Source organism: Odocoileus virginianus, chromosome 10, assembly GCF_023699985.2.
Source record: "Odocoileus virginianus isolate 20LAN1187 ecotype Illinois chromosome 10, Ovbor_1.2, whole genome shotgun sequence".
Taxonomy (NCBI): Eukaryota; Metazoa; Chordata; class Mammalia; order Artiodactyla; family Cervidae; genus Odocoileus; species Odocoileus virginianus.
Genome location: NC_069683.1, coordinates 6,568,469 through 6,595,647, shown reverse-complemented (window position 1 = coordinate 6,595,647; position 27,179 = coordinate 6,568,469). Strand labels below are relative to the sequence as shown.

The 27,179-nt window shown below is 39.1% G+C and overlaps 2 protein-coding genes across 9 annotated transcripts in view; one reads left to right on the top strand and one right to left on the bottom strand.

Annotated features, from left to right (window-relative positions):
- The window catches only part of GDPD4 (glycerophosphodiester phosphodiesterase domain containing 4), a 132,846-nt gene extending 107,604 nt beyond the window's left edge, over window positions 1-25,242 (top strand). For all 6 annotated transcript variants that reach the window (XM_070472962.1, XM_070472960.1, XM_070472959.1 and 3 more), the window contains 4 exons: window positions 11,602-11,749; window positions 16,395-16,477; window positions 17,241-17,293; window positions 24,517-25,242. In XM_070472962.1, coding sequence (XP_070329063.1) covers window positions 11,602-11,749; window positions 16,395-16,477; window positions 17,241-17,293; window positions 24,517-24,581 — 349 coding nt within the window. In that variant the 3' untranslated portion in view covers window positions 24,582-25,242. The remainder of the gene's footprint in view (window positions 1-11,601; window positions 11,750-16,394; window positions 16,478-17,240; window positions 17,294-24,516) is intronic.
- Window positions 25,243-26,532: 1,290 nt separating this feature from the next.
- Window positions 26,533-27,179, bottom strand: part of MYO7A (myosin VIIA) — a 92,731-nt gene continuing 92,084 nt past the window's right edge. For all 3 annotated transcript variants that reach the window (XM_070472953.1, XM_070472955.1, XM_070472954.1), the window contains exon 48: window positions 26,533-27,171. In XM_070472953.1, the coding sequence (XP_070329054.1) occupies window positions 27,082-27,171 (90 nt within the window). In that variant the 3' untranslated portion in view covers window positions 26,533-27,081. The remainder of the gene's footprint in view (window positions 27,172-27,179) is intronic.

The following is a 27,179-nucleotide window of genomic DNA, read 5'->3' as shown; positions in this document are numbered from 1 at the left end:
TGTCTGAGAATCTATTTCTGTTTTCTAAAAAAAATTATTTGTATCATTTTCTCAGATTCCATATAAGTGATATCACAGGATATTTGTCTTTTGCTGTCTGGCTTACTTCACTTAATATGATCATCTCCTGGTTCATCCATGTGCTGCAAATGGCGTTATTTCATTCTTTTTATGGCTGAGTAATATTCCATTGTGTGTGTGTATGCACATGCACACCATATCTTCTTTATCCATTCATCTGTCAGTGGGCATATAGGTTGCCTCCATGTGTTGGGCTATTGTAAATAGTGCTGTTCTGACCATTGGAGTACATGTATCTTTTGAATTAGACTTTTCTTTGGGTATATACCCAAATGGGATTGCTGGATCACATAGTAACTATTTTTGTTTTTTAAGGAACCTCAATACTGTTCTCCCTAGGAGTTATACCAATTTACATTCCCACTGAAAGTGCAGGAGTGTTCCCTTTTCTCCACATCTTCTCCAGCATTTATTATCTGTATATTTTTTAAATGATGGCCATTCTGACTGGTATTAAATGATGACTCATTGTATTTTCCATTTGCATTACTCTAATAATTAGTGATGTTGAGCATCTTTTCATGTACTTTTTGGCCACCTGTATGTCTTCTTTGGAAAAATGTTTATTTAGATGATCTTCCCATTTTTTGATGGAGTTGTTTGTTTTTTTGCTATTGAGCTGCATGGGCTGTTTGTATATTTTGGAGTTTAACCCATTGTCAGTCACTTCATTTGCAAATATTTTCACCCATTCTGTGGGTTGTCCTTTCATTTTGTTTATGGTTTCCTTTGCTGTGCAAAAGCTTTTAAGTTTTAATTAGGTTCCATTTGTTTTTATTTTCATTACTCCAGGAGATGGATCAAAAAAGATCTTATTATGATTTATATCACAGAGTGTTCTACCTATGTATTCCTTTAAGACTTTTATAATAGCTGGTCTTACATTTAGGTCTTTAATCCCTTTTGAGTTTATTTTTGTGTATGGTGTTAGAGACTGTTCTAATTTCATTCTTTTGCATATAGCTGTCTAGTTTTTCCAGCACCGCTTTTTGAAGAGACTACCTTTTCTCCCTTGTATAGTCTTACCTCCTTTGTTGTAGACTAATTGACCATAAATGTGTGGGTTTATTTTTGTTCTTTTTTTCCCAGTTCCATTTATCTACATTTCTATTTTTGTGCCAGCACTATACTGTTTTGTTTGCATAGCTTTGAAGTATACCTTGAAGTCAGGGACTATGATTCCTCGAGCCCCTTTCTTCTTTCTCAAGGTTGTTTTAGTTATTTGGGGTCTTTTGTGTTTCCATACATATTATTGACCAGGGAATTTTTGCTGAAGCCAAAACCTATGGCTGGCAATTTGTTATGTAAGTAAATATTGATACATCTCTGGTCAATAATGTGTTGACAGTATTGCTTCTTCTATTCCAAGAACACGGTTTACCTTTCCATCTATTTTGCATCATCTTTCATTTCTTTTATCAACATCTTACAGTTTTCAGAGTACAGGTCTTTTGCCTCCTTGTGTGTTAGTCACTCAGTTGTGTCCGACTCTTTGCGACCTCATGGACTGCAGCCCACCAGGCTCCTCTGTCCATGAGATTTTCCAGGCAAGGATACTGGAGTCGGTTGCCATTTCCTTCTCCAATTTGCCTCCTTAGGTAGGTTAATTCCTAGGTATTTTATTGTTTTTGATGCAATGGCAAATGGGGTTGTTTCCTTAATTTTTCTGATATTTTGTTGTTACTGTATAAAGTCCAATAGATTTATACACATTAATTATGCATTTTGCAACTTTACTGAACTCATTGATGAGTTCTAGTAGTTTTCTGGTAGTGTCTTTAGGATTTTCTATTTTATCATGTCATCTACAGTGACAGTTTTACTTCTTCTTTTCCAATTTGAATTCATTTTATTTCTTTTCTTCTGTGAGTTCTGTGGCTAGGACTTTCAAAACTATATTGAATAAAAGTGATGAGAGTGGGCCTTCTTGTCTTGTTCCTGATCTGATCTTAGAGGAAGTCCTTTCCGCTTTTTAACTCTGAGTATGATCTTAGCTGTGAATTTGTCATATATGTGGCCTTTATTATGCTGAATGTTCCCTGTTTGCCCATTTTCTGTAGAGTTTTTATCATAAATGGATATTGAAATTTATCAAAGGCTTTTCCCACATCTATTGAAATGATCATATGGGTTTTATTCTTCAGTTTGTTAATGTGGTGTTTCATATTGATCAATTTGATGATATTGAAAACTTGCAGTCCTGGGAGAGATCCCACTTGATCATGGTATATGAGCTTTTAAATATATTGTTGGATTTGGTTTGCTCTTATTTTGTTGAGGATTTTTGCATCTATGTTCTTCTGTGACATTGGTGATATTATTTGGAAGGAACACTTCTGAATTAATTGTGTGAGGCCACCGTCACTCTGATAGCAAAAGCAGAGATATCACAAAAAAGGAAATTACAGGCTCACATTACTGATGAACATAGATGCAAAAATCATCTTATTTTTTAAATGTAAGAATTTATAGCTATGCATTTCCCCCTTAGCATCACCTTTGCTGCATCCCATGAGTTTTTGTGTTTTCATTTTCATTCATCTCCATATATTTTTTTCACTTCCCTTGTGATTTCTTTCTTTATCCCTTAGTTACTTGAAAGTGTAATAATACTTTTATACTTGCCCTTATATTTACTTTTATTGAGGTCTTTTTGTCTCCCTTAGACTTAAGTCCCACAAATATGTGAATTTTCCAATTTTCCTTTTGTTAGATTTCTGACTTAATTGTTTGATTGGATATAATTTGTGACCTAACATATCTAAAGTGAGAGTTCTCACACATGCACTCGAGAAGAATGTGTATGCTCTTATTGGATTGAGTGTTCTGTCTCTTAGATATAGTTTCTTGTGTTAAGTCTTCTGTTTCCCTACTTATCTTCTGTCCAATTGTTCTATTTATCATTGAGAATGGGATATTAAAATCTCCAACTGTTATTATATAGCTTCAATTTTGTCAGTGTTTACTTTGTAAATTTTACTGGCCTATCATTAGGCACATAAATATTTATAATTAATATATCTTCTTGCTATGTTGAAACTTGTATTAATATCCTCCTTTGTCACATGTAAAATTTTTTGACATAGTCCCTGTTTTATCTGATATTATTATAGCCGCCCATGCTCTTTTTAGTTACTGTTTGCATGGAATAACTTTTCTGTCCTTTTGCTTGCAATCTGTCTGTGCATTTGGATCTTAAATGAGTCTCTGTAGACAGCATAAACATGGGTCATATGTTTTTATGCATTCTGACAATCTCTGGAGGCTTTAATCTATTTACATTTTAAAAATTACTGAAAAGGGGGAAGATTCTTGTCATGTTGTTATGCTGTCATTTTTGTAAATATTGTTTCTGTCATCTGTTATTTTAATTTGTCATTTCTGTATACCTTATTGGAGAAGGCAATGGCAACCCACTCCAGTACTCTTGCCTGGAAAATCCCATGGACGGAGGAGGCTGGTAGGCTGCAGTCCATGGGGTCACGAAGAGTTGGACATGACTAAGCGACTTCACTTTCACTTTTCCCTTTCATGCTTTGGAGAAGGAAATGGCAACCCACTCCAGTGTTCTTGCCTGGAGAATCCTAGGGACACCAGAGCCTGGTGGGCTGCCGTCTGTGGGGTCGCACAGAGTCGGACACAACTGAAGCGACTCACCAGCAGCAGCAGCATATACTTTATAATTTTTCCTTATTTTCTTCCTTACTGTTTTCTTTTGTGTTTAGTTGTTTTTTGTAGTGAAATGCTTAAATCCTTTTCTCATTTCCTTTTTTATATTTTTTATACCTAATTTTTTTGTGTTACCATGGGAATTATACTTACCACCCTAAAGTTATGACACTGTGGTTGAATTTATACAAGCTTAAATTCAGTAACATGTAGTAACTCTTCTTTATAACTCCAATCCTTCCATTTTCACTTTTTGATGTCAGAAAATTTCATTTTTATATACTGTGTGCCTCAAATATAAACTAATACTTCCTCTAAATGAAAGTTTCTCAAATTATGTAGAAGATAGCATGTGGAGTTGATAAAGTTATCAAATTATTAGCTTTTAGACTAATAATTCTGGTTTTTTCCTATAGATCTTTTGCTAAATTATGTATAAAATAAAGACTATAGTTACAAACTATTGTTACAATAATACTGTCTTTTATAGTTGCCCTTATATTTGCTTTTATTGAGATCTTTTTGTCTGCCTAGACTTTGAGCTACTGTCTCTTGACTTTATTTCACCTTGGAGGACTCTCTTGAATTTTTCCTACAGGGTTGATTTAGTGCCCATGAACTTCTTCAGCTTTCATTTACCTGGGAATATCTTAATTTCCTCCTGTGCCTGTGAATCTCCAATAAGACAAATGCTTCAAGATTCTTTCTTTGCTTTTGGCTTTTGGAACTTTGATTATATAGTGTGTCATAGGGTGGATCTGAGTTCATCTTACTTAGAGTTTATTGGATATTTATATTCATAGCTTTCATCACATTTGGGCAGTCTTCAGCCATTATTTCTTCAGATTTTCTCTCTGCTCCTTTCTCATTTTGGGACCTGAAAATGCATATATTGACTTGCTGAATGATGTCCCACAGATATCTTAGGCTCTGTTCCATTTTCTTCAATCTTTTTTGCTTCTTTTCCACAGAATCATTAATATCTATTGATCCACCTTCTAGTTCACTAATTATTTCTTCTGTCTGGTCAAATCTGCCTTTGGATCTTAATATTCAGTTTTTCATTTCATTTATTGTGATTTTCAGCTCTAGATTTGGGGGTGGTATTTTTCTAGGCTTTCTGTCTCTTTATTAATATTTCTGCTTTCTTCATTTTTAAAAAAATTATATATCTTCCTTTAATTCTTTGAGTATCTTCAAGATGGTTTGTTAAAAATCTTCATCTAGTATATCTGAAATCAGCTCTTTTCCAGGGACAGTTCTTGTTGAGTTATTTATTTTTCCTTTGAGTGAAACCCTACTCTCTTATTTCTTTATACACCTTGTGATTTTTTTTCTTAAAAACTGGACTGAATGTAATAGTCTGGTAACTCTTGAAATCAGAATCCCCTCCTTCTCCAAGGTTTTCTGGGTTTCACTGTTTGTTTATTTATTCATTTATTTATTGGTTGTCTCTGTGCCAAAACTTAAGGTCTTCTAGGTCTCTAATGTGCCTTTCCCTGGGCATATGCGATCACTTCATAATTTTCCCCATATATGTTGCTTTTAGATGTCTTAATCTTGGATGTATGGCTCCCAAAAGGGGAAAAAGAGATAAATGAATGATGGGGAAGAAAGAGCACTGAAACTTTAAATCCATTGGATGTCATTTTAGTGGAAATGGGAGAAGTTTGCCTCAGTGAGGGGGGAGGCGTGGTGAGGAAAGCAGCAATAATTCTGTGTTCATTTTCTGTGCACATCTGTAGCCAGAAGCAGCAATCAGTGATCAGAGCACAGATCCCCAATAATTGGAAGATAGTGACCACTTTGCCCTCCATGACTCTCATAAGCTGTGTGCAAGCTACTCTAGGACCGTGGGCACAGCTGCCTGTCATGGAGCCGGGAGTCTGGAAATGGTAACTGCTACTGTTATAGTTGCTGAAACTGACCAATGTTAACTATAGTTTACCATCTAAAACATCCCTGAAAGTTGTAAGACTACAATAGATGCCATAGTACCAAAATATTAATAGTTACATTAGATTTTGCCAGTTAATCCAGGATGGGATTAGGTTCCTGGTGCTTCTTTTTCTGCCGTCTTCCCAGAATTGCCTACTGTGAATATAAGTTGTTACTTCTATGAGATTAATGGCTAAGAATGCAATTGCTGGGGTGTGATAGTTTTCAAAGTTTTCTAAGAAACTTTGTAAGTTTTATTTAGTTTTATAAGAAACTTCCAAACGTTTTCAGAGGGCCTATACTGTTTTACATCCCACCAGCAATGTATGATGACCCAGAACTCTACATACTTGCAGTTTTTGGCATTGTCAATTTTTACTGTAGCCATTCTGATAGGTGTGTAGTGATATCCCATTGTGGTTTTAATTTTCATTCTCTGATGGGTAATGATACTGAAGATCTTATCATGTTCTTAGTTGCCTTGGCAAATAGATGGGAAAACAATGCAAACAGTGACAGACTATTTTCTTGGGCTCCAAAGTCACTGCAGATGGTGACAGCAGTCATGAAATTAAAAGATGCTCGTTCCTTGGAAGAAAAGCTATGACCAACCTAGACAGCATATTAAAAAGCAGAGACATTATTTTGCCAACTTGGCCCATATAGTGAAAGCTATGGTTTATACTCTTCAGTAAAATGTCTTTTATTATTATTTCTAAATAAATGGCTTGATTTTTATTATTAAATTTTTAGAGTTACTTCTATCAGTACGTTCAGTTCAGTCGCTCGGTCGTGTCCAACTCTTTGCGACCCCAAGGACTGCAGCACTCCCGGCTGTCCATCACCAACTCCCAGAGCTTGCTCAAACTCGTGTCCTCTGAGTTATTGATGCTGTCCAACCATCACATCCTTGTTGTCCTCTTCTCCTCCCGCCTTCAATCTTTCCCAGCATCAGGGTCTTTTCTAATGAGTCAGTTCTTCCCATCAGGTAGCCAAAGTATTGGAGCTCCAGCTTCAGCAGCAGCCCTTCCAATGAATATTCAGCACTTATTTCCTTCAGAATTGACTAGTTTGATCTCTTTGCAGTCCAAAGGACTCTCAAGAGTCTTCTCCAGCACCACAATTTAAAAGCATCAATTCTTCTGCACTCAGCTTTCTCTATGGTCCAACTCTAACATCCATACATAAGCTATGAAGCTTTGGGAAAACCATAACTTTGACTATATGGGCCAAGTTGGCAAAATAATGTCTCTGCTTTTTAATATGCTGTCTAGGTTGGTCATAGCTTTTCTTCCAAGGAACGAGCGTCTTTTAATTTCATGACTGCTGTCACCATCTGCAGTGACTTTGGAACCCAAGAAAATAGTCTGTCACTGTTTGCATTGTTTTCCCATCTATTTGCCGTGACGTGATGGGACAGGATGCCATGATCTTTGTTTTTTGGATGTTGAGTTTTAAGTCAGCTTTTTCACTCTCCTCTTTCACTTTCATCAAGAGGTTCTTAAGTTCCACTTCTCTTTCTGCCAAAAAGATGGTGTCATCTGCATATCTGAGGTTACTGATATTTCTCCCAGAAATCTTGATTCCAGCCTGTGCTTCACACAGTCCAGCATTTTGTATGATGCACTCTGCATATAAGGTAAATAAGCAGGTTGACAATATACAGCCTTGATGTACTCCTTTCCCAATTTGGAACCAGTGCATTTTTCCATGTACAGTTCTTGCTGTTGCTTCTTGACCTGCATACAGATTTCTCAGGAGGCAGGTAAGGAGGTCTGATATTCCCACCTGTTGAAGAATTTTCCACAGTTTGTTGTGATCCACACAGTCAACAGCTTTGGTATAGTCAATAAAGCAGAAATAGATGATTTTCTGGAACTCCATTGCTTTTTCTGTGATCCAACAGATGTTGGCAATTTGATCTCTGGTTCCTCTGCCTTTTTTAAATCCAGCTTGAACATCTGTAAGTTCTCAGTTCACGTACTATTGAATCCTTGCTTGGAGAATTTTGAGCCTTACTTTGCTATCATGTGAGATGAGTTCAATTGTGCAGTAGTTTGAAAGTCTAGATGAAGAGATGAATAAGTTCTCTTCCCAATATGCCAGTATTGGCCCAGTGGGGAGTAAGTTTCTAATGCCATGAGTTTGAGTAGCAGGATGTACGCTCATCTTCTGCAAAAACTCCAAAATTGCAACTAAGCACTGAATAACCATTGACAAAAGAATGTTGGATCCCACCAAAAAAAGATACCCCATATCCAAGGGCAAAGGAGAAACCCCCAGCAAGATAGTTGGAGGGGCAAAATCATGTTTAGAATCAGACCCCATACCCACCAGTGACTCAGAGGGCTCAAGCAAAACCTTGTGTGTATCAGGACCCAGAGACCCCACAAGAGACTGAGCCAGACCTGCCTTTGAGTGTTTGAGTGTCTCCTGCAGAGGCATGGGTCAGCAGTGGCCTGCCACAGGGACAGGGGCTCTGGCTGCAGCAGACCTGGGAGGTGTGGTATTGTGGCATAAGTCCCCTTGGAGGAGGCCACCATTAGCCCCACTGCAGAGCCACCAAGCAGACGACCTATAAACTGGAGAACAATTAAACCAAAGAAGTTCTCGTACTGTTGCAAAAGTTCTAGAGATCACAACAGATTTTCCAACCTGGGGATCAAACAAAGGGACTGAGAATTCCCAGGGAATTTGACTTTGAAGGCCAGTGGGATTTGATTGCAAAACTCCCACAGGACTGGGGAAACAGACTCTTGGAGGACACAAACGAAACCTTGTGCACACCAGAACCCAGGAGAAAGGAGCAGTGACCCCACAAAAGACTGAGCCAGACCTGCCTGTGAGTGTCCAAGAGTCTCCAGCAGAGGCGTGGGTTGACCATGGCCTGCCATGGGCTCAGGGTCACTGAATACAACAGTCCTGGAAGCCATGGCATGCTGACTTAAGCCCTTTTGAAGGATGTTGCCATTACCCCTACCATAGTTTGACCTCAGGCCAAACTACTGAGAGAGAACACAGCCCCACCCATCAATAGAAAATTGGATTAAAGATTTACTGAGCATGGCCCCACCCATCAGAGCAAGACCCAGATTCCCCCTCAGCCAGTCCCTCCCATCAGAAAGCTTCCACAAACTTCTTATCCTTATCAATCAGAGGGCAGACAGAATGAAAACCACCGTGAAAACCGCCACAGTTACAGAAAACTGATCACATGGATCACAGCCTTGTCTAACTCAATGAAACTATGAGGCATGCCATCAGTGTAGGGCCACCCAAAATGGACAGGTCATGGTGGAGAGTTCTAACAAAACATGGATAGATAAAATCCTTTGTTGGATGTTCTGTTTGCAAATATTTTGTCCCAGTCTATTTCTGGTCTGTAGCATCTCCTTAAGATTCTTCCACAGAACAAAAGTTCTAAATTTTTTATTAGGTCCAACATCAGTTTTCTCATTTATATATCATGCCTTTACTGTCAAGTCTAAGAGTTCTCTGTCTAGCCCATAGGTCTCAATTTTTCCTGAAAGTTTTGTAGTTTTACATTATGTATTTGTCTGTGATCCATTTGAGTCAATTTTTATATGAAGTATGTGGCATAAGTTGAGGTTTTCTGGGTTTTTTGCCTATGTATGCCTGTCCTATTGCTCTAGTACCATTTGTTGAAAAACTCTTATCCCACTGAATTACTTTTACACCTTTGTCAAAAATCATTTTGACATATTCTTATGGTCTATTTCTGGGTTTAAAATTGTGTTTCATGGTTCCATATGTCTGTTCCTTCCCTAATACCACACTGTCTTGATTACTGTAGCTATATAGTAAGACTTAAGTAGAGTGAGTCTCTCTCACTTTATTCTTCTTTTTCAATAGAGTTTTAGTTAATTTTGGGCTGTGCCTTTTGATATACATTTTAGAGTCAGGTTAATTGTATTAAAAAAAAAAAACCTTGGTGATACTTTGGTAGAAATTGCATTAACCTATAGATCAGTTTGAGGAGAATTTTATGATGCTAAGTCTTCCAATTCATAAATACACGTCTCTTCACTTCTTAAATATTCTTTGATTACCTTCATCAATAGTTGGTAGTTTATGGCTTACAGATCCTATGCTTGTTTTGTTAATACCTATGTATTTACATTTCTTTGGGGTAATTGTTAATGGTACATTATGTTTCAGTTTTTATAGGTTCATTATTACTATATAGAAATTGTAAATGGTTTTTGCATGTTGATTTCAAAAAGTTTTAAAAGGTAGCTTTTTACTACTGTATCCTTATTTCTGGTTTTTGTCTTAATCTTTAGGTGATTTGTAGAATTATCTTAGAGACAACTATAAGATATTAGAATTGCCTTAGATACCCAATATGGATAACTAATTGCAAGCACTCCTTCAAAAGTGGTAGTATTATTTTTATCTTACAGTTTTTACACTGAGCCTAAGAACTTGTGAAGCTAATACAAGGCAAAGGTAGATTCAAATGCAGACTTGCACAGAGCTATTCCAATATGCTATGCCATTTCAAGGTTACAACAAAAAACTTTCAAGGGATTTACCTGCTGTATTTTGTGAGAGGTTATCCAAAAAGTGACAACTTGGCTAGAATTACTAGATGTTCTTCTTTCTGTCTCTTTAGACAGTGCACAAATATCTACTGGCATTTGGGTTCCATTTCCCCTACTAAGTGCTTTAAAAATTCTTTATATTTGAAGTGTAAATATTTACCAGATCAACATTCATTTCTTTATTTCCTCAGTTAACTACTTATGAAGCAGGTACTGGATATGCAGAGACGAGTAACACAGTCTTTGCTTTTAATTTGCTACAGTCAGGTAAAGAAGACTGATAGAAAGCAGATAAATAGAGTAGAGGGTGGTAAGCACTCTGATGGAAGTAAGTACATTTGCTACACGATAGTGTACTGCAGCTGGCACGTAGCAGCTTATGGGAGGAAAACTGTAGGAATATTTACACCATGAATTGAAATTGACAAATTCTGACAGGGCTTTCCTTTTTCCTCCCTCTCTCCCTTCCTTCCTTCCTTCCTTTTTTGTCTTAGGGAGTGTAGTTTACTAAAATACTACTATTTCTGTTGACAGAGAAAACAAGCTTATGGTTACCAGAGGAAAAGGGATAAATTAGGAGTTTGGGATTAAAATAAACACACTACTATAAATAAAATAGATAACCAACAAGGACCTAGAGTGTAGCACAGGAAGCTAGTCACCATCTTACAGTAATCTACAATGAAGAAGTTTCAGATGTATAGAACAAACTTTTGGACTCTCTGGGAGAAGGCGAGGGTGGGATGTTTTGAGAGAACAGCATCGAAACATGTATATTATCTAGGGTGAAACAGATCACCAGCCCAGGTTGGATGCATGAGACAAGTGCTCGGGCCTGGTGCGCTGGGAAGACCCAGAGGGATCGGGTGGAGAGGGAGGTGGGAGGGGGGATCGGGATGGGGAATACATGTAAATCCATGGCTGATTCATGTCAATGTATGACAAAACCCACTAAAATATTGTAAAGTAATTAGCCTCCAACTAATAAAAAAAAAAGAAAAAAGAATAGGTATAGATTTAGATAGAGGTATATATATATAATTGAATCACTTTGCTATAAACCTGAAACTGACACAACATTGTATATCAACTATATTTCAATAAAAATTTTAAAAATAAAAAAAGAATAAAATACTACCGTTGGTCCAGCAGTAAAGGTATTAAGACTAGGGCTTTATCCTCATTGCAACATGAGCCAATTCAGCATGTCATGTCATATAAGTTGTCACATGACCAGGTGTTTCCGGTGATTTGAGCAACAACCTTTCACGACATGGTGGCTGTTTCCCTTTTAGATGTGAAAGTGAGATTAAATCTAAATCTCCTGTGGGTTCTTTTTCCTTCCCAGAGAATATAAAGCAGCTAACATCACCATCAATGTATACCTCGTCAATGAACCTTGGCTCTTCTCACTGGTCTGGTGTTCCAGTATTCATTCAGTGACAACAGACAACCTCGAGGTCCTGAAGCAGATCAATCACCCTTACTACTTCATGGTGAGCTGGTTGTCCAGATTGTTCTTCCAAGTCTGGTACAATAGGAGTCTCTGTACCCCTCCCCACCCCCACCTAGCATACTGTGTAGTCTCTAGATGAGCTACTTAAGAGCAGAGACTTACCTGACATTGAAGATGTGGCATTCCCCCTTCTCTCACCCAGCACCTTCTGTGATTTTTCAGGGAGAAATTAATGGTATAATAATCACTGTTTATTGAATCCTCACCATGTGCCTTTCATGCATAATGTAATTCAGTGCTCTGGAGTTGAATTCAGCCCACTAGGAGTATCACCATGGGGAATCTGAAACTTGAAGTTAAGATCCTTGACATCATCACATGAATGCAATATTCAGAATGAGGTCAGATTCCAGAGTTTTGTTACTGCAGCCCCACCTTTCTGAAGGTACAGCAATGATGACAGTGATATGAGGTGTGGGAAAGAAACCAAGTGAAAACTGTGTATCCTGAGCAAAAATGTTTTTGAAAAGGAGTGTGTATCCACCTACTGCTTATGGTTAGAGGCATGGGGGCCTGAACATCTGGCTTACACTTCCAGATAAATCCTATCACTTATTATCTATGAAGGGAGCCCCAGCTAGCCAGTTAACTGATACAGAGCTAGTTTTTCTTATCAGTGTAGAGGTAGAATGGGATGACTGAGTCAGACACAATAGCCTACAGCAGAAAACTGCTCTGTGACCTCAGTCTTTTCTTGTCCCTGAATAATATCTCACTCAGATTCTATAGTTTCTCTATAGTCACTCTTAGATAATTTTTAAAGTTCTTTTTAATCACCAAGAAGCCTCAATTCAACATCAAGTGTCTTGTCCAGAGTAATAACCCAAACTCTAAACTGTCTTGAACATCAGAGTTTTAGTCAGAGAAACCTAAATGAGAAGCTTACGTATTTTGGGTTGCTTTCTCCATGCCTCCAGCCTCACTGGTCCTTGTTTCTGACTTGATCAGGGTCAGGAGCAGGTATGAGGTAATCAGGACCATGGGCACAATCTCATAGAGCCAGTACTGCATTGAGGCCCTATGGTGGAATTGTCGAACTGCTTCTTCCTTCTTCCTTGGTGCCTTGGGCAGCATTCTGCAGATTACCCTCAAGGAAACCTTGGATGACGGGTCCCTTGGCATAGGTGAAGCCTCTCTACTTGTCTGTCTCTGTAATATCCTCCATCATGTATATATTATACATTTTTCTAGCATTTTTGTTTTTAAAAATTGGTTAGAGTAAACTTGTTCAGTATATAAAATTTAATCATTCTAAAATACATAAATTAGAAATCAATATACCCCTCCATAATCCTATCCCTCTAAACTAATAATGTCTGAAAGTTGTCCCTTTGGGTATATTAAATAAAACTTTATTAAGTAAAACTTTTCAATTTAATATTTGAATTGATAATAAATTCATATGATTCAAAATTCAGAGAGTGGAAAGGATGTTAAGTCAAAAGCTTGTTTCTACACCTGGCCTGGGCTTTTTTAAAGGACTCAAGGTCAGTTTGTTCAGGAAGTTAAGGCCAATATCCATGGGCCTCCCTAAGCAACCCACAATCTGGGTTAGAATATGCTGACTCAGATCTTGGCCCAACCCCTTACTGTGTGAACTTGGAAATGTTAGTTAACTTGTCTGGGCCTCAGTTTGTTATTTGTAAACTGGGGATTGAAAGTACTACAGTAGAAGCAATTTTTATCCAATATAATCCTGTCTGCTTAGCGATCTGTTAATTCAAAAAATTTAGATGAGGAATTGTGAAATAAATGATATGTGATCTGTTAGCATTTTACCATGTTGAAAAAATCTATCTAATACTTAGTGGCTTAAAACTGACAAATATTTGTCACATTCTTTATGATGGTTGAGTGCTTTCTCTCCTCCCAGCTACTTTGGCTGGGTTAGGTGATCTAGGATGGCCTCACCCATATGTCTAGGATTCTACCTGGGATGACTGAGGTCTGTCTTCATTTAGTCACTCATCCTCGATGAAGCTAACTTGCTCATGTTCTTCTGGTGGCATTGGGTTCTCAGCAACAAGAGAGGTCAAGCCCCAATGCATATGCCTTTTCAAAGATCCCCCAAGTGTGATGTTTGCTAATGTTCCACTGGCCAAAGGTGATCACATGGTCATCCAGATTTAACAGGGGCAGAGGAGAGACACACTTCACTTCTTGATGGAGAGGAACAACAAAGTCATATTCCATCCAGGCCTGCATTTGGTGAGAAATATTGTGGTCGTTTTTATAAACAATCCACCACATACATACCTCATACATTTAAAAATGCTTATTCACCTTTTGACAAAGACTCAAGGTCTTTCCTTTGAGGGCATTTTAGCTGATTGAATTCTGCATTCCCTTGCTTATATATACTCTGAAATGAACCAAGTATAATTTCTAAGTTTTGTTTCCTTTGGTTGTTATTCAGTCACTAAATCATGTCCGATTCTTAAAGTCATAGGGAGAATGAGGAATCCACCCAGATTTTTATAGTAATCCCACCACCCCTAGTCTCTTACTGTTTCACTCATACCTAATTCATTTGCAGTTTTGTTAGTTTATTTGTTTTTTTAGGGCTGTGCTGGGTCTTCATTGCTTTGCAAGGGCTTTCTCTAGTTGTGGCAAGCAAGAGCCACTCTTCATTGCAGTAAGAAAGAAGGCTTCTCATTTCAGTGGCTTTTCTTGTTGTGGAGCATAGCATCTAGGGCACTCAAGCTCAGCATCTGCAGTTCTCGGGCCCTGGAGTGTGTAGGCTTCAGTAGTTGTGGCGTGCAGGTTCAGTAATTACGGCTTCTGGGCTCTAAAGCATGCACTCAGTAGTTGTGGTGCATAGTCTTTAGTTGTTCTTCAGTATGTGAAAGCTTCCCAGAGCAAGGATTGAATGCTTGTCCCCTGCATTAACATGCGTATGTGCTCAGTTCCCCAGTCGTGCAACCCTGTGAACTGTAACCGGCCAGACTCCTCTGTCCATGGGATTCTCCAGACAAGATTACTGGAGTGGGTTGCCATTTCCTCCTCCAGGAGGTCTTCTCAACCCAGGGACTGAACCCACATTTTCTGTACCTCCTGCATTGGCAGGCGAATTCTTACTCACTGCACCACCAGGGAAATCTGCAGTTTATTTTTTAATAACCTTTCCTTTCATCATCAAGTATTCCTAAGTATTGACTTAGTTGCCTTTGAAACTGGCATATTTTTTTTACTCAATTTTTACAGATCTGAGTAATATTTAATTATACTGCACAATCATAACAAGTACAGTTGTTATAAAGCCATATGGACAGTAAGAACAACTGATTCTTAGTGACTGTACAGCACACCCGATGGGCATCCTAGAACAGGCCAAGGCATTGGTCAGGTGCCCATAAGGCATTGCTGCTGCTGCTGCTAAGTCGCTTCAGTCATGTCTGACTCTGTGGGATCCCATAGATGGCAGCCCACCAGGCTCCTCTGTCCCTGGGATTCAGGCAAGTATTTGGGCAAGAATACTGGAGTGGGTTGCCATTTCCTTCTCCAGTGTATGCATGCATGCTAAGTTGCGTCAGTTGTGTCCAACTCTCTGTAGCCCTATGGACAGCAGCCCACCAGGCTCCTCTGTCCACGGGATCCTCTAGGCAAGAATACTGGAGTGGGTTGCCATTTTCTTCTCCACCATAGGGCATTAGGAGCCTTAGATTAGTGGAACTTGGTTAAAAGCTTCTACTGTACCTGCCTACTAGATCTGTTCAAAGGATTGCTGTGCAAATACCCTTAACATGCTTGTTACACTTCCTTAGCTCCTATAAATGCTCATTAATGTTAGTTGTGCTCAGCATTATCACAATCATTTGTGTTATTATTGTTAATATTATTATCATTACTAATCAGTCCAAGAAAAGACCTTGTGATTGGGTGGAAAATGGCTTAAGATAGAAAAAATCATGTCAGACTCAGTACCAACAAATAGTATTGGAGGTGAAATAATGAAGATAGAAAGGGAGGATCAAACCAGAGAGTGTAAAAGCTCATGCAAGTGAAGCTAGAAGATGGAGCTTTGTGAAATGGGTGATTTATGCAAGGAGACTCAAGTAGTAGGCATGTTAGTCTTGGTTAAGAATTGTATTTTCAACATGCTTCTTTGAAGCACAGTGATTTAGGGGAATGATTCCTAAATGCTGGTTCATAGACTGATTACTTGTTTCTGGAGAGCAGAAATTCTGCTCCCTGAGTCTCTAATAAGGCCCAGAAACCTGTATTACTAAAATCTGATGCTCAGGTAGATTTAGATGCACAGCCAGGTTTAGAAAGCTGTGCCATGAACACATAGAGCACTGGAAGTCAAGAAACTTGGGCTTGTAGTCCTGGGTCCAGAATAGACTTGCTATGTGACATCTCTGGGACTCCCTCAGACCTCAGTCGAGGGTCCAGGGAGATGAAGTGTGTGGAGTGTTAGCCCTTGTGGGGCCCTTGGCACATGTAAGAGGGGATTGTTAGGATAGCAGTGGGTACCCTCTGTGTCTGACACCAGCTCTGGCAGTCATGGTTCCTCCCCCTGATCTGCCCCTGCTCCATCCCCAGTTCAAGCAAGGGACTTGACCCACATGAGCTACAGTCCCTTCCAGCTGCAAACTCCTATAACTGTGTTTTCTGTTTTGCAGACACCAAATTTCTATATGTTCATGTGGATTTTCTTGGATATTCTTTCTGCAGTTTTCATTGTTGCCATATTTTATTCTATTTGGTAAGCATTTATTTGTAATTTTAAATTTTTTTTTCCAAAAGTATGAATGGTTTTACAGAAATTTAAGGAAAAAAGTTACATTCTTCCTATAACCCCATGTGGCAAATCCTCAGGGAGACAGAGTTTTATCATCCTAACCTCCCATTTCTCCTCATGCTGCCTGCAGCTCCTCACACCCCTTCTTCCTCCTAACACGAGATCATATTCTAAGAATTAGGGCTCTCACTAAAGTTTAATCAAAGCCTGTTAATACAGATCCCGTGTGGATCAGTTGGGAGAGGAGAGGGGTTGAAGGTTGTTCAGAACAAGTGCCTCCACCTTCCCCCCTTCCACAAGATGGGACATAGCAAGGTGCTGTGTAAAGGGCAAGATCACACTCCAGGAAGCCTGGGTTTTAGTCCTGGCTTTTCCTTTAGTTGCTGGGTGACTGTGGAAAAATCACTGCCCCTTTCCAGACCATAGTCTTTTTATCTGTCAAAAAAAATGACAGTTGAGAATTCTTGAGGGAAAATGCTACAAGATTACAAGGTTCAGGGCGGGGGAGGGGACATCTGGTAGAAGAATTTTAGCTAGAAGGGACCATGGTTCCTTAGACCTCATCATGCCCATCATTTCATCTGAGTTATCTTTTAAGGGGGGATGCTACAAACCCTCTGCCTAAGGTAGCATTTGACTGGGTAATGTACTTTTCTGTCCACTGCCTGTTATTATTGTCACTTTGAAAGAGGTCTGTGAGGCTCATGAACACTCTGCTTCCTTCTAGGTTGAGAGAAAGCCAGAGTGAAAAAATCCTCCAAGGTATCACCAGTTACACAGGTAAAGTCGGAGGCCTAGCACCCTCCCATCTCTTCATCCCTATCCATTGCCTCCAGGAGGCAGGGCCTGCCTTTAATGTTCCTGACAAGAATTGAAGGAGTCTAAAAATCAGGGGGTGGGAACCAGTGAGCAGCTGGGGAAAATAGGCTGGGCTAAGGGGCCCTTAACATCCAGATTCATTGTGGACTTTATCCTCTTAAGCAGTGAGACTCCTTGGAAGATTTTTAATGTGGTTGTTTATGTGCTCTCTTGTTCATATATTCATTCATCACAATTATTATTGGGTACCCACTTTCTGTCAGGCACTCTGAAGTACCTGAAAGCTCTCTGTGGAGAGCGGTTCAAGGGAACAGAGCTCTGGCCCACAGAGAACCAGTGAGGAAGCAGGCAAAGGTAGAGCAGTTGACATCTGGCTCTGGCATCTAGGACCAGGACAGGGAAGCTGCCATGCTCATCGGGGCTGGATGTGCTTTATGTGGCTCCAGTTGTGATTACGTTGGAGGTTAGAAGGAGAAAATTGCTGAGATCCTGGATTCTGGACTAGAGTCTAGGCTCTGCATATAAACAATCAGGAAATGACAAATGAGTTTCAAACAAAGGAGCAATATACATAAACTTCTGGGTAAAAGGATAGAATAGCAGAATAACGTGTTATTCAGCAAAATAACTCAGGACTGAGTGAGATAGGTCCAGTAAGGAAAGGGAAGCTAGAGTTTGTTATTTAGGAGGTTGTGAAGATAGGCACATAGTGAGTTACTGGTTTGGGAAGCCAATGCAATGTCAAAGAGAAAACCAGTTAGGAGGCAGTTCATAATACAGTTTCCTCCCATAGCTCTTGAAGCCTTAAGTAAAGTTGGTACAGTCACAAAATGATGAATTAATTTAACTTCTTGTGGACAATGGTAAAGATCTTGAGTTGCTGTGTACCAGCTGGCAGTGTTCAATATATACATTACTTACAGTTGTAGGAATGGGTCCATAGAGACCATGAAAAAATAAATTCAGAGCTTTGAAGAGCAGTGGTCTCTTCTACTATAAAGTTGAATGTTTTAACCAAAATGACTCAAATATCTTAAGATAAAGAATGATCTCCAGTGACTCTGTTTTATGAATTTTAAAAAGATCACTCTGCTGGCTATTAAGATGACTGAAGGCTGCGTTCCAGCTACCTTATGATTTTTAGTAGTTTATTAGTAAACTAGGGCTTCCAAAATGAAGTACCAAGGACTGGGTGCCTTAAACAACAGAAGTTGATTTTTCTCACAGTTCTGAATTATCGTTTACCTTAATATATGTGAGTGTATTTATCTGCTTAGGGTTTGCTAAATTTCTTAGATCAGTAAGAAAATAAATGTTCTGTCTGTATTTTTTCAAATATTTTTCTCCCACTACTCTCTTTTTGGGGTTCCCATTACCCTGACCATTTATTTTTATTTTTAACCTATTCAATTTTAATTTTTTTTTTCTTTTGACTGCACCGGGTCATAGCTGTAGCACATGGGATCTTTAGTTATGCCTTGAAAACTCTTAGTTGTGGCATGTCAGATCTAGTTCCCTGCCCAGTGAGGGAACCTGGACCCCTGCATTAGGAGTGGGGAGTCTTAGCCACTGGACCACCAGGGAAGTCCTTTATCCTATTTAATTTTTATGCTTCTTTTTGGATATATTCTATTAGCATATGGTTAGTTTTTAATTGCTGTGTAACAAATTACCAGAAACCTAGAAGCTCAAAACAACACAAATTTATCATCTTACAGTTTGTGCAGGCCAGGAGTCCAGGCATTGTTTTGCTGAGTCCCCTGCATAAAGTCTCAACAGGATAACATCAAGATGTTGACCTGGACTGTAATCTCATCTAAGACACAGTCCTCTTCCAAGTTCACTGGTCATTGGCAGAATTTAGTTCCTTACAAGTACAAAGCCACCTATGTTTTCTTAATCATTCCTGAAAGAGCTTTGCTCTAAGAGCCTAGAGACTACCTTCAGGCCCTAGTCATGAGGCTTTCTCACAACATTTCATCTTACTTCTTCAAAGCCAGCAGGAGAATATTTCTTGTAACAGATGAATTGAGGAGAAAAATAACAAAGGAAACAAAACAATACACAAAACAAATAGAAAACAAGTTGAAACATGTCATAAATTCAACCATTTTATTAATTACATAAATATAAATGAACCAAATTCTCAAAACCAGGAGTAGGGAATGTCAGACTGGATAGAAGAAAGGAGGACCCAAACATATGCTGTCTACAAAAGAAATACTTAAAATATAAAAACACAAATAAAGTAAAACCAAAAGGATAGAAAATAATATGCCATGTAAAAATAAGCATAAGAAATAATATCTGAAAACTTAAAAACATGGAGCATTACTAGAAATAAAGATTTCATAATGATAAACAGTTGCTATATCAGGAAGACACTGTAAATTATATACTTAAGAGCCAAGCATCAAAACACATTAAAAAAAAAAACTGAAAGAAGTCATACTCAGAGATTTTAAGATTCTTCTCCCATCACCTGAAAGAACAACACACAAAAAATAAAATCAGAAAGGATATCTGAATACTTTCAGGGAACTTGACAGAAAATATTATAATTTTTCTATTTTCTATCAGTTTTCTAATTGACAGAAAATCTTATATTCAACAACTGCAGAATACCAACATTTTCAAATGTACATGGCATATTTGCCAAAGTAGACCACACAGAAAGCCATAAAACAAATCTAGAAGAGATTGCTGATTTACCTCATACATGGACACAGAGAATTAAGCAAAATGAGAGGACAGAGAAATACGTTCCAAATAAAAGAATGACCAAACCTCAGAAAAGAAACTAAATGAAACAGGGATAAGCAGTCTACCTTTTAAAGAGTTAAAATTAATGGTCATAAATGTGATCACTGATCTTGGGGGGAAAGATGGAAGAACAGTACAAACTTCATCAGAAAGATAAAATGTATAAGAAATTACCAAACAGTAGTTATAACTGAACTGAAGAATACATTAGAAGGGTTCAACAGCAGAATGGATGAGGTAGAAGAATGTATCTGTGAGCTGGAAGACAAAAAAATGTAACTCACCCAGACACAGCAGCAAAATGAAGAAAGAATTTTAAAATGGGAAGATACATGATGAGACATTTGAGACTGCATCAAGTGTAATAGTATTCACATTATAGGGCTTCTAGAAGGAGAAGAGAGAGAGAAAGAGCCAGAAAAATTAAATGAAGAAAAAGTGGATGAACACTTTCCTAATATGGGGAAGAAAGCAGATATCCAGACCCAAAAAGCCCAGAAAGTTCCAAATAAGATGAACCCAAAAAGACACACATCAAGACACACTACAATTAAAATGGTAAGGGGGAGGGGAGGGAGGAGATATATATATATATATATACATAAGCGTAATTATGACTGATTTGTATGGTTGTATGGTAGAAACCAATACAACATTGTAAAGCAGTTATTCTCCAATTAAAAATAAATTTTTTTAAAAAGGAAATAATCCAAACATTCAACCATAGTACAGTATGAGCATTCTCTTAGTTGATGAAATACAATGTATCCATTAAAAAATATTAAACTTCCACATTCATACTTATTATGAGTCTAAGGGTCAGGGTACAGAAATGTGTTTGTGTGTGTATGCATGTGTGTATATATATGATTTTACTACTCTTTTTTTAAAAAGGTAGAGATAAAGAGAAATCCTAAAAGGAGCAAGCAAAGACCAGCTTGTTACACACAAGGGAAATCCCAAAAATCTATCAACAAATATTTTAAGCAGAAAATATACAGGCCAGAAAGGACAAGCATGATACATTCAAAGTCCTGAAAAGAAAAAAATGTTCAACCAAGAATTATCTACCCAGCAAGAGTTGAAGGGGAGAGATCAAGAGTTTCCCAGATAAACAAAAGCTAGGCGAGTTTCATCACCACTGAGCCAGGTCTGTAAGAAATGTTAAAGGGAGTTCTTTAAGCTGAAAAGAAATAGCAGTAATTGATAAGGGAGCATGCAAAAGTAAAAATCTCACTGGAAAATGTACATAAATGTATAATAAAGGTAATATAAGGATCACTTATATGAAGATTAAAAAACAAAAGTAGTAAAAATGACTGAAATTACAATAATTAGATATGGGTGCCAAAAATAAAAATATGTTAACTGTATCATCAGTAAATTTCAAAAGATCAAAATCACACACTGTTCTGTGACCATAAAAGAAATTAAATTACAAACAAATATCTAGATAATCCTAAATACTGAAAATTAATGTATTTCTTAACATTTCAGTAACCAAGGGGCTAGTCACAAGGGAAATTGGAAAATATGTTAAAGGATAATGCATATACTACAGCAAAATTTGTGGGGTACAGTTTAAAGTCTAACTTAGAGGGAAATTTGTAACTTTAAATGTTAGAAGGTAGATTGTTAAGGTAGACACTTAATCAATATTAAAACAATCTAGAATAGCATTGAAACATGTATATTATCAATTGTGAAACAGGTCGCCAGTCCAGGTTTGATGCATGAGACAAATGCTCAGGGCTGGGGCACTAGGATGACCCAGAGGAATGGGATGGGGAGGGAGGTGGGAGGAGGGTTCAGGATGGGGAACACATGTAAATCCATGGCTGATTCATATCAATGTATGGCAAAAAACACTACAATATTGTAATTAGCCTCCAACTAATATAAGTAAATGAAAAAAAATCTATAAATGTAAATTTTTCTCCAAGTGAAAGGAAGGATATAATAAAAATAGGAGCAATGAAATAGAAAAGATAAAACAATAGAGATTTTTTAAACTTTATTTTTAATCAGAGGATAATTGCTTTACAACATTGTGTTGGTTTCTGCCAGACATCAGTGTGAATCAGCCATAGGTGTACATATGTCCTCTGCCTCTTGAACCTCCCTCCCACCCCATCCCACCCTATCCCACCCCGATAGGTCGCCACGGTTTGCGCTCCCTGTATCATACAGCAAATTCCTACCAGCTGTCTGTTTACTACATGGTAATACATATGTTTACATGCTGCTCTCCATTTGTCACACCATCCCCTTCCACCACTGTGTCCACAAGTCTGCTTTCTATGTCTGAGTCTCCAAAACAATAGAGAAATTTTTTTAAAGTGAAAAGTTAGTTCTTAGGAAAGATAAATAAAATTGATAGATTCTTAGTAAAATGAATGAGGGAGAAAATTTAATTGCCTGTATGGGTGAATGATTAATGAAAGAGGGACTAGCTCCAAATCCTGAAAATATAAAGGAAAATTATAGACATTTTAAGCCATTACATTTGACAATTTAAATGAAGTAAACAAATTCCTTGAAATATACAACTTACCAGAACTGAGAGAAATAAAAACAGAAATTTGAGGTGGCCGGTTAGCTCAGTTGGTTAGAGCATGGTGCTAATAAAAACAGAAATTTGTAATAACCCACTATCTAACAATCAAATCTGTGTATCAAAAATACAGCACGAAGAAAAGTCCAGACCCAACAAGTTTCACTGGTTAATCAAATATTTAAAAATAATACCAATTTTATACCAACTCAGAAAAAGAAGGCAAAGGAACATTTCCTAGCTGATTCTTTGAGGCCAGCAATAATCTTACATAAACGATATCTAACAAAGATAGTAAAAGAACTAAATTTATAGATTAGTTTCTTTCATGAACTTAGACATAAAAATCCTGGACAAAACATTAACAGATTGAATCCATCAAAATAAAAGAGGGTAAAACATCTGGAGCAAGTGAGAATTATACCAGCAGTACAAGATGAACATGTCATTTGAAAATTAATCAAATTAATCTACTATATTAACAAAAACATAACTGACAAAATTTAACAACTATTTATGATCAAAGCTCTGAGTAAGCTAGGACTAGAATGAAACTTCCTCAATCTAATGAGAGATATTTATTCCAAAACCTCCAGCCAGTATCATTTTTAACAGTGAAACAGTATTTTCCCTCTAAGATCAGAAATAAGGCAAGGATATCTGCCATTTCTGTTTGGCATTGTACTAGAGATCCTAGCCAGTTTAGTAAGATAAACAACGGGCATAAAGGAAGAAATAGAACTCCTGATTCACAGATATGATTATTTACATTAAAAAATTCTAAATTCCTCTAAACCTACTAGAACCAGGAACTTAAGCAATACCTCAGGACACAAGGTCACTGTACAAAAAAACCAACTGTATGTTGATACATTATCAGTTAAAGGTTGTAAACTTTAAAAATTGAAATAGCATCATTTAAAACAGCATAAAAACATAAATAGGAATTTTAGGAAGATACTGTAAGCCCTTGCAAAGAAGATAGATGATTGGTCACTGAAAACTACAAAAGTTTAGTGAGAAAAAGAAGACCCAGATAAATGGAGAAACATAACACATTCATGCATTTGAAAACCTAATATCATAGATATTGGATGTCATGGAATTAAATTATAAATTCAAGTGCAATAAAAGTCCTCTTTGCCTGTGAGGTTGACAAAAAAATGAAACTCATGCGTGCACCTGTTTCTCAAGACTGAAATTACAGTCAGGGCAAAAGTAACTGAATTCTGGGCTTGCTTTTTAGGATTTTAACTCTCTCCTAGATTTCAGTTCCACTGTTCCTCATTATATAGTAAATCCTTAGATAAATTTAAGATGTGTCCTTGGTTTTGTACATTATCCAGTTTTTAATTTTTCTTTCATAAGAATCTGTTTCCTAGCTGTGTTACTATAAAAAGTCTCCATTGTCTATTTTTTCTATCATTCAGTTAGGAAAAAAGCTGTATTTTGAGCAATTACTGTGTGACAGATACTCCTGAGCACTGTATGTGGGGTGACAAGCAAGACAGAGTCTCTGTCCTTAAAAAGCTCCCATTTTAATGGAGAATGTGTTCATTTTTCTATTCAAACTGCTTTGGAAGGAGTGGTTATGAAATGCACAAACTTTAAGCACATGTTGATCCGCCTCCTGAGGGCTCCCATGGTGAGTTAGAACCTCAGACAATAGACTTAAACTCCAGCACCTTGATGAATGGAGGACCATAGCGGTCTTCCCAAAGCCTGGGTAGGGAGAGAAATAGGGGGAAAGAATATGAAATGGTAAGAGAGGGGCTGACATTTTAAAGATGACTAGGATTTTGCCATGTGACCAGCAAAGGTTGGAGAAGTGACTTTGGAGGAAATTATGTTATTTTCTATCCCACAGAAACTCCAAGTGTAAGAAGTCTCCATGAAGAAGTTTTGAGAGTTGAAGAAACTCCTGGAGTTTAACCAAAAGTAAAAGGGAACATCCAGGCTCTAAATCCATTATAGCAGAGGCTCTCAAGGAAACCACTAAACCAACTGTGCATCCCAAGGAGGATGTTAGACAACCTGTGGCCACATAGCTGGTCTCTGAACCCATCCAAGTACCCACTTCAGAGGCCAACAGAGAGGCCACCCTCCAAACTGCAAACTGCATTGCCTACCATGAAAGCAAATGAACCAACAATTCCCTCCATGGAAGACCCTCCTCCTGAAACATAACCTGAACACCACCACCACCACCCCCACTGACTCCTCCCAGTAATCCTCTTTTATGATGGTTTCTACATCCAGAATGCTCTTCTCCTTTGGGCTGTCTTCAAAGAAGAATTAGCCACAACTTGCCTCCTCCTCCTTCTTCTTCCTCTCTGGGCCCAGGGTGAACTGATGGTAGAGAGAGGTCAAGAAAGAAGTGCAGAAGATCCAGGGAGGCTCTCAGGAAAACCATTTCTGGTCTCGCCTTCCATCTCCAAGTGATAAGCAAAGGGAAAATCGTGTGATCCTGAAGGGGGAGCTGGCCGCTCCCGGGTGAGACAGGATTTGTCTCATCCTAACCCTTCATAATATTCCCCGCTCAATGAGTAGCTGTGGTGAACATCAGCATGTAAATAAAGGCGCCTCTCAGGAACTCATAAGGTAACGGATACACTGTTTGCACCCCTCTGTGGCCACTCAGACTGACAAAGACTAGGGGATGAGTGCCAAAGTGATGCCATCCAGAATCAGAAAAGGAGGAGTAGCGTGAGGCATGAGTCAGGGGCAAAGATCTCATCCCACACACATATCCTGTCATACAGCGTGCCTGGGGTGCTTCCTCATAGCTGGTCACTGGCTGATTCCCCACTGGGGTGATGGGCATAACCCAGTGGCCTTTGGCCATCAAGGGAAACTAGAACTAAACTTGCAGTGTTAGAAACAGCAAATTGCATTCCACCCATGTGACCATCACCTATTCACGCTCCTTCTGCGGGCCTCGCGTTCCCATGTATATGGTGATGAGCAGGGGCAGACACCACAGTACCTTCCCTGTGGCTCTGGTTTATCCTGGGCTGATGGTGGAGTCCTGTAAACATCAGTGGGGGAGGGCTGCCTCAGACGGCCGCATTGTCATCCCAGAAAGCAGGGCTGTCTGGTTTGGGGTCTCCATTTCAACAACAGCCCCTCCACCCTCCCACACAGGCATCTGGAGAGAAGAGTAATAGCACTTCCTGTGGAGTGGCTTGTCACCTGCATGCAGGTGACCCCAGACCCTTGAGTGTTTGAGGGCAAACGAGCTGGTCTGGCAAGGCTGAATATCAGGGGTCTAGAGGACAGATCACTGACATGCCTGTGGCAAGAGAATTCTCCCCCGTCACTTCTCCAGGCTCTAATCCCAGCCACAGCCCAGAGGGATGCCCACCCCCACATCACACCTTCCCCATCTGAAGCCCTCACCCCTAGACCTGCCCAGGTCATATCCAGACTTGCTTGTTCCATCCTAGTCACAAAGTAATATTTTACAGACACCCACTGGACATAAGGATTAACCCAAGGCAGCATTGTTTCTGGGGTTCTTGGAGGTTTCTTGATGGACCAAGGAGATATTTCTGGCAGGATACAAGGGCCACTCTAGATCCACTGGCCCTAGGTAAGGCCCAGAAGCTGGTCCCCGCTCTGGATCTCCAGCCAACCACAATTAGGTCTCCACCTCCTAGGTTGACATCCAGCATTTCCCCTCAACCTACCCCAGGCCCAGCCTGTCCTGTTAAGCCCCTTTTAGCACACTATGGGCTCAGGCACCCCAACCCCCAAACCCAGACCAGCTTGATCCTGCACACACAGACCACAGAGAGAGTTATATAGGCCACTCCCTCACAGGGCCCTGTTCCTGGCCCCACACACTGCCCCCTCCCACTTCCCCCAGCAAAGACCAGACCAGGAGATAAAACACAGGCTTTATGCCTGAGATCATCAGGGGAGATTTGAACAGCAGCTCAGCACTCACACTGTAATATTTAGAAGCAGTCTGTCTCCCTCATCCCAGCTGAGGCTCCTGGACTTAGGGCTATTAAGCTAGTTCCTTAGGTCTCAGGATAATCTGTTTTGTTGTCCCCAACATAGAGAACTAGGCCGTCCTCTTGGTTACATTTCCGGGCCGTGACCTCAAAAGAGGCCACATGGTAGGGCTAGTATGAGTTAAGAATGACATCAGAGGAGCACAGGCTTTTACGACTGGGATTGTCACAGCAAGCCAGGACTAGAACCAACCAGGTGCTTCAGGCTGAATGGAGGGAGTTCTACGTCCCGGCAAGGTCACCTCACTGGAAGAAGGGTGAGAGGCCACGGTGGTGCAGTCAGTGGTGGCCGGCTGGTTCAGCCTCCCTGCCTGGATAGCCAAGGTCTTCCCCTGGATGCAGAGGTAGCTGATGGTCCTGAGCCAGCTGCTTCCTAGAGAGTAGGCTCAGGGCCAGAGCGACCTTCCCACTGTTCACTTGCCACTCCTGGAGCCCCGCTGTTTGCTCATGGCCGTAAGCATCTGGCTAATATAGGAAGTCAGCAGGTCATCCATCTTGTAGCCCTGGAAAG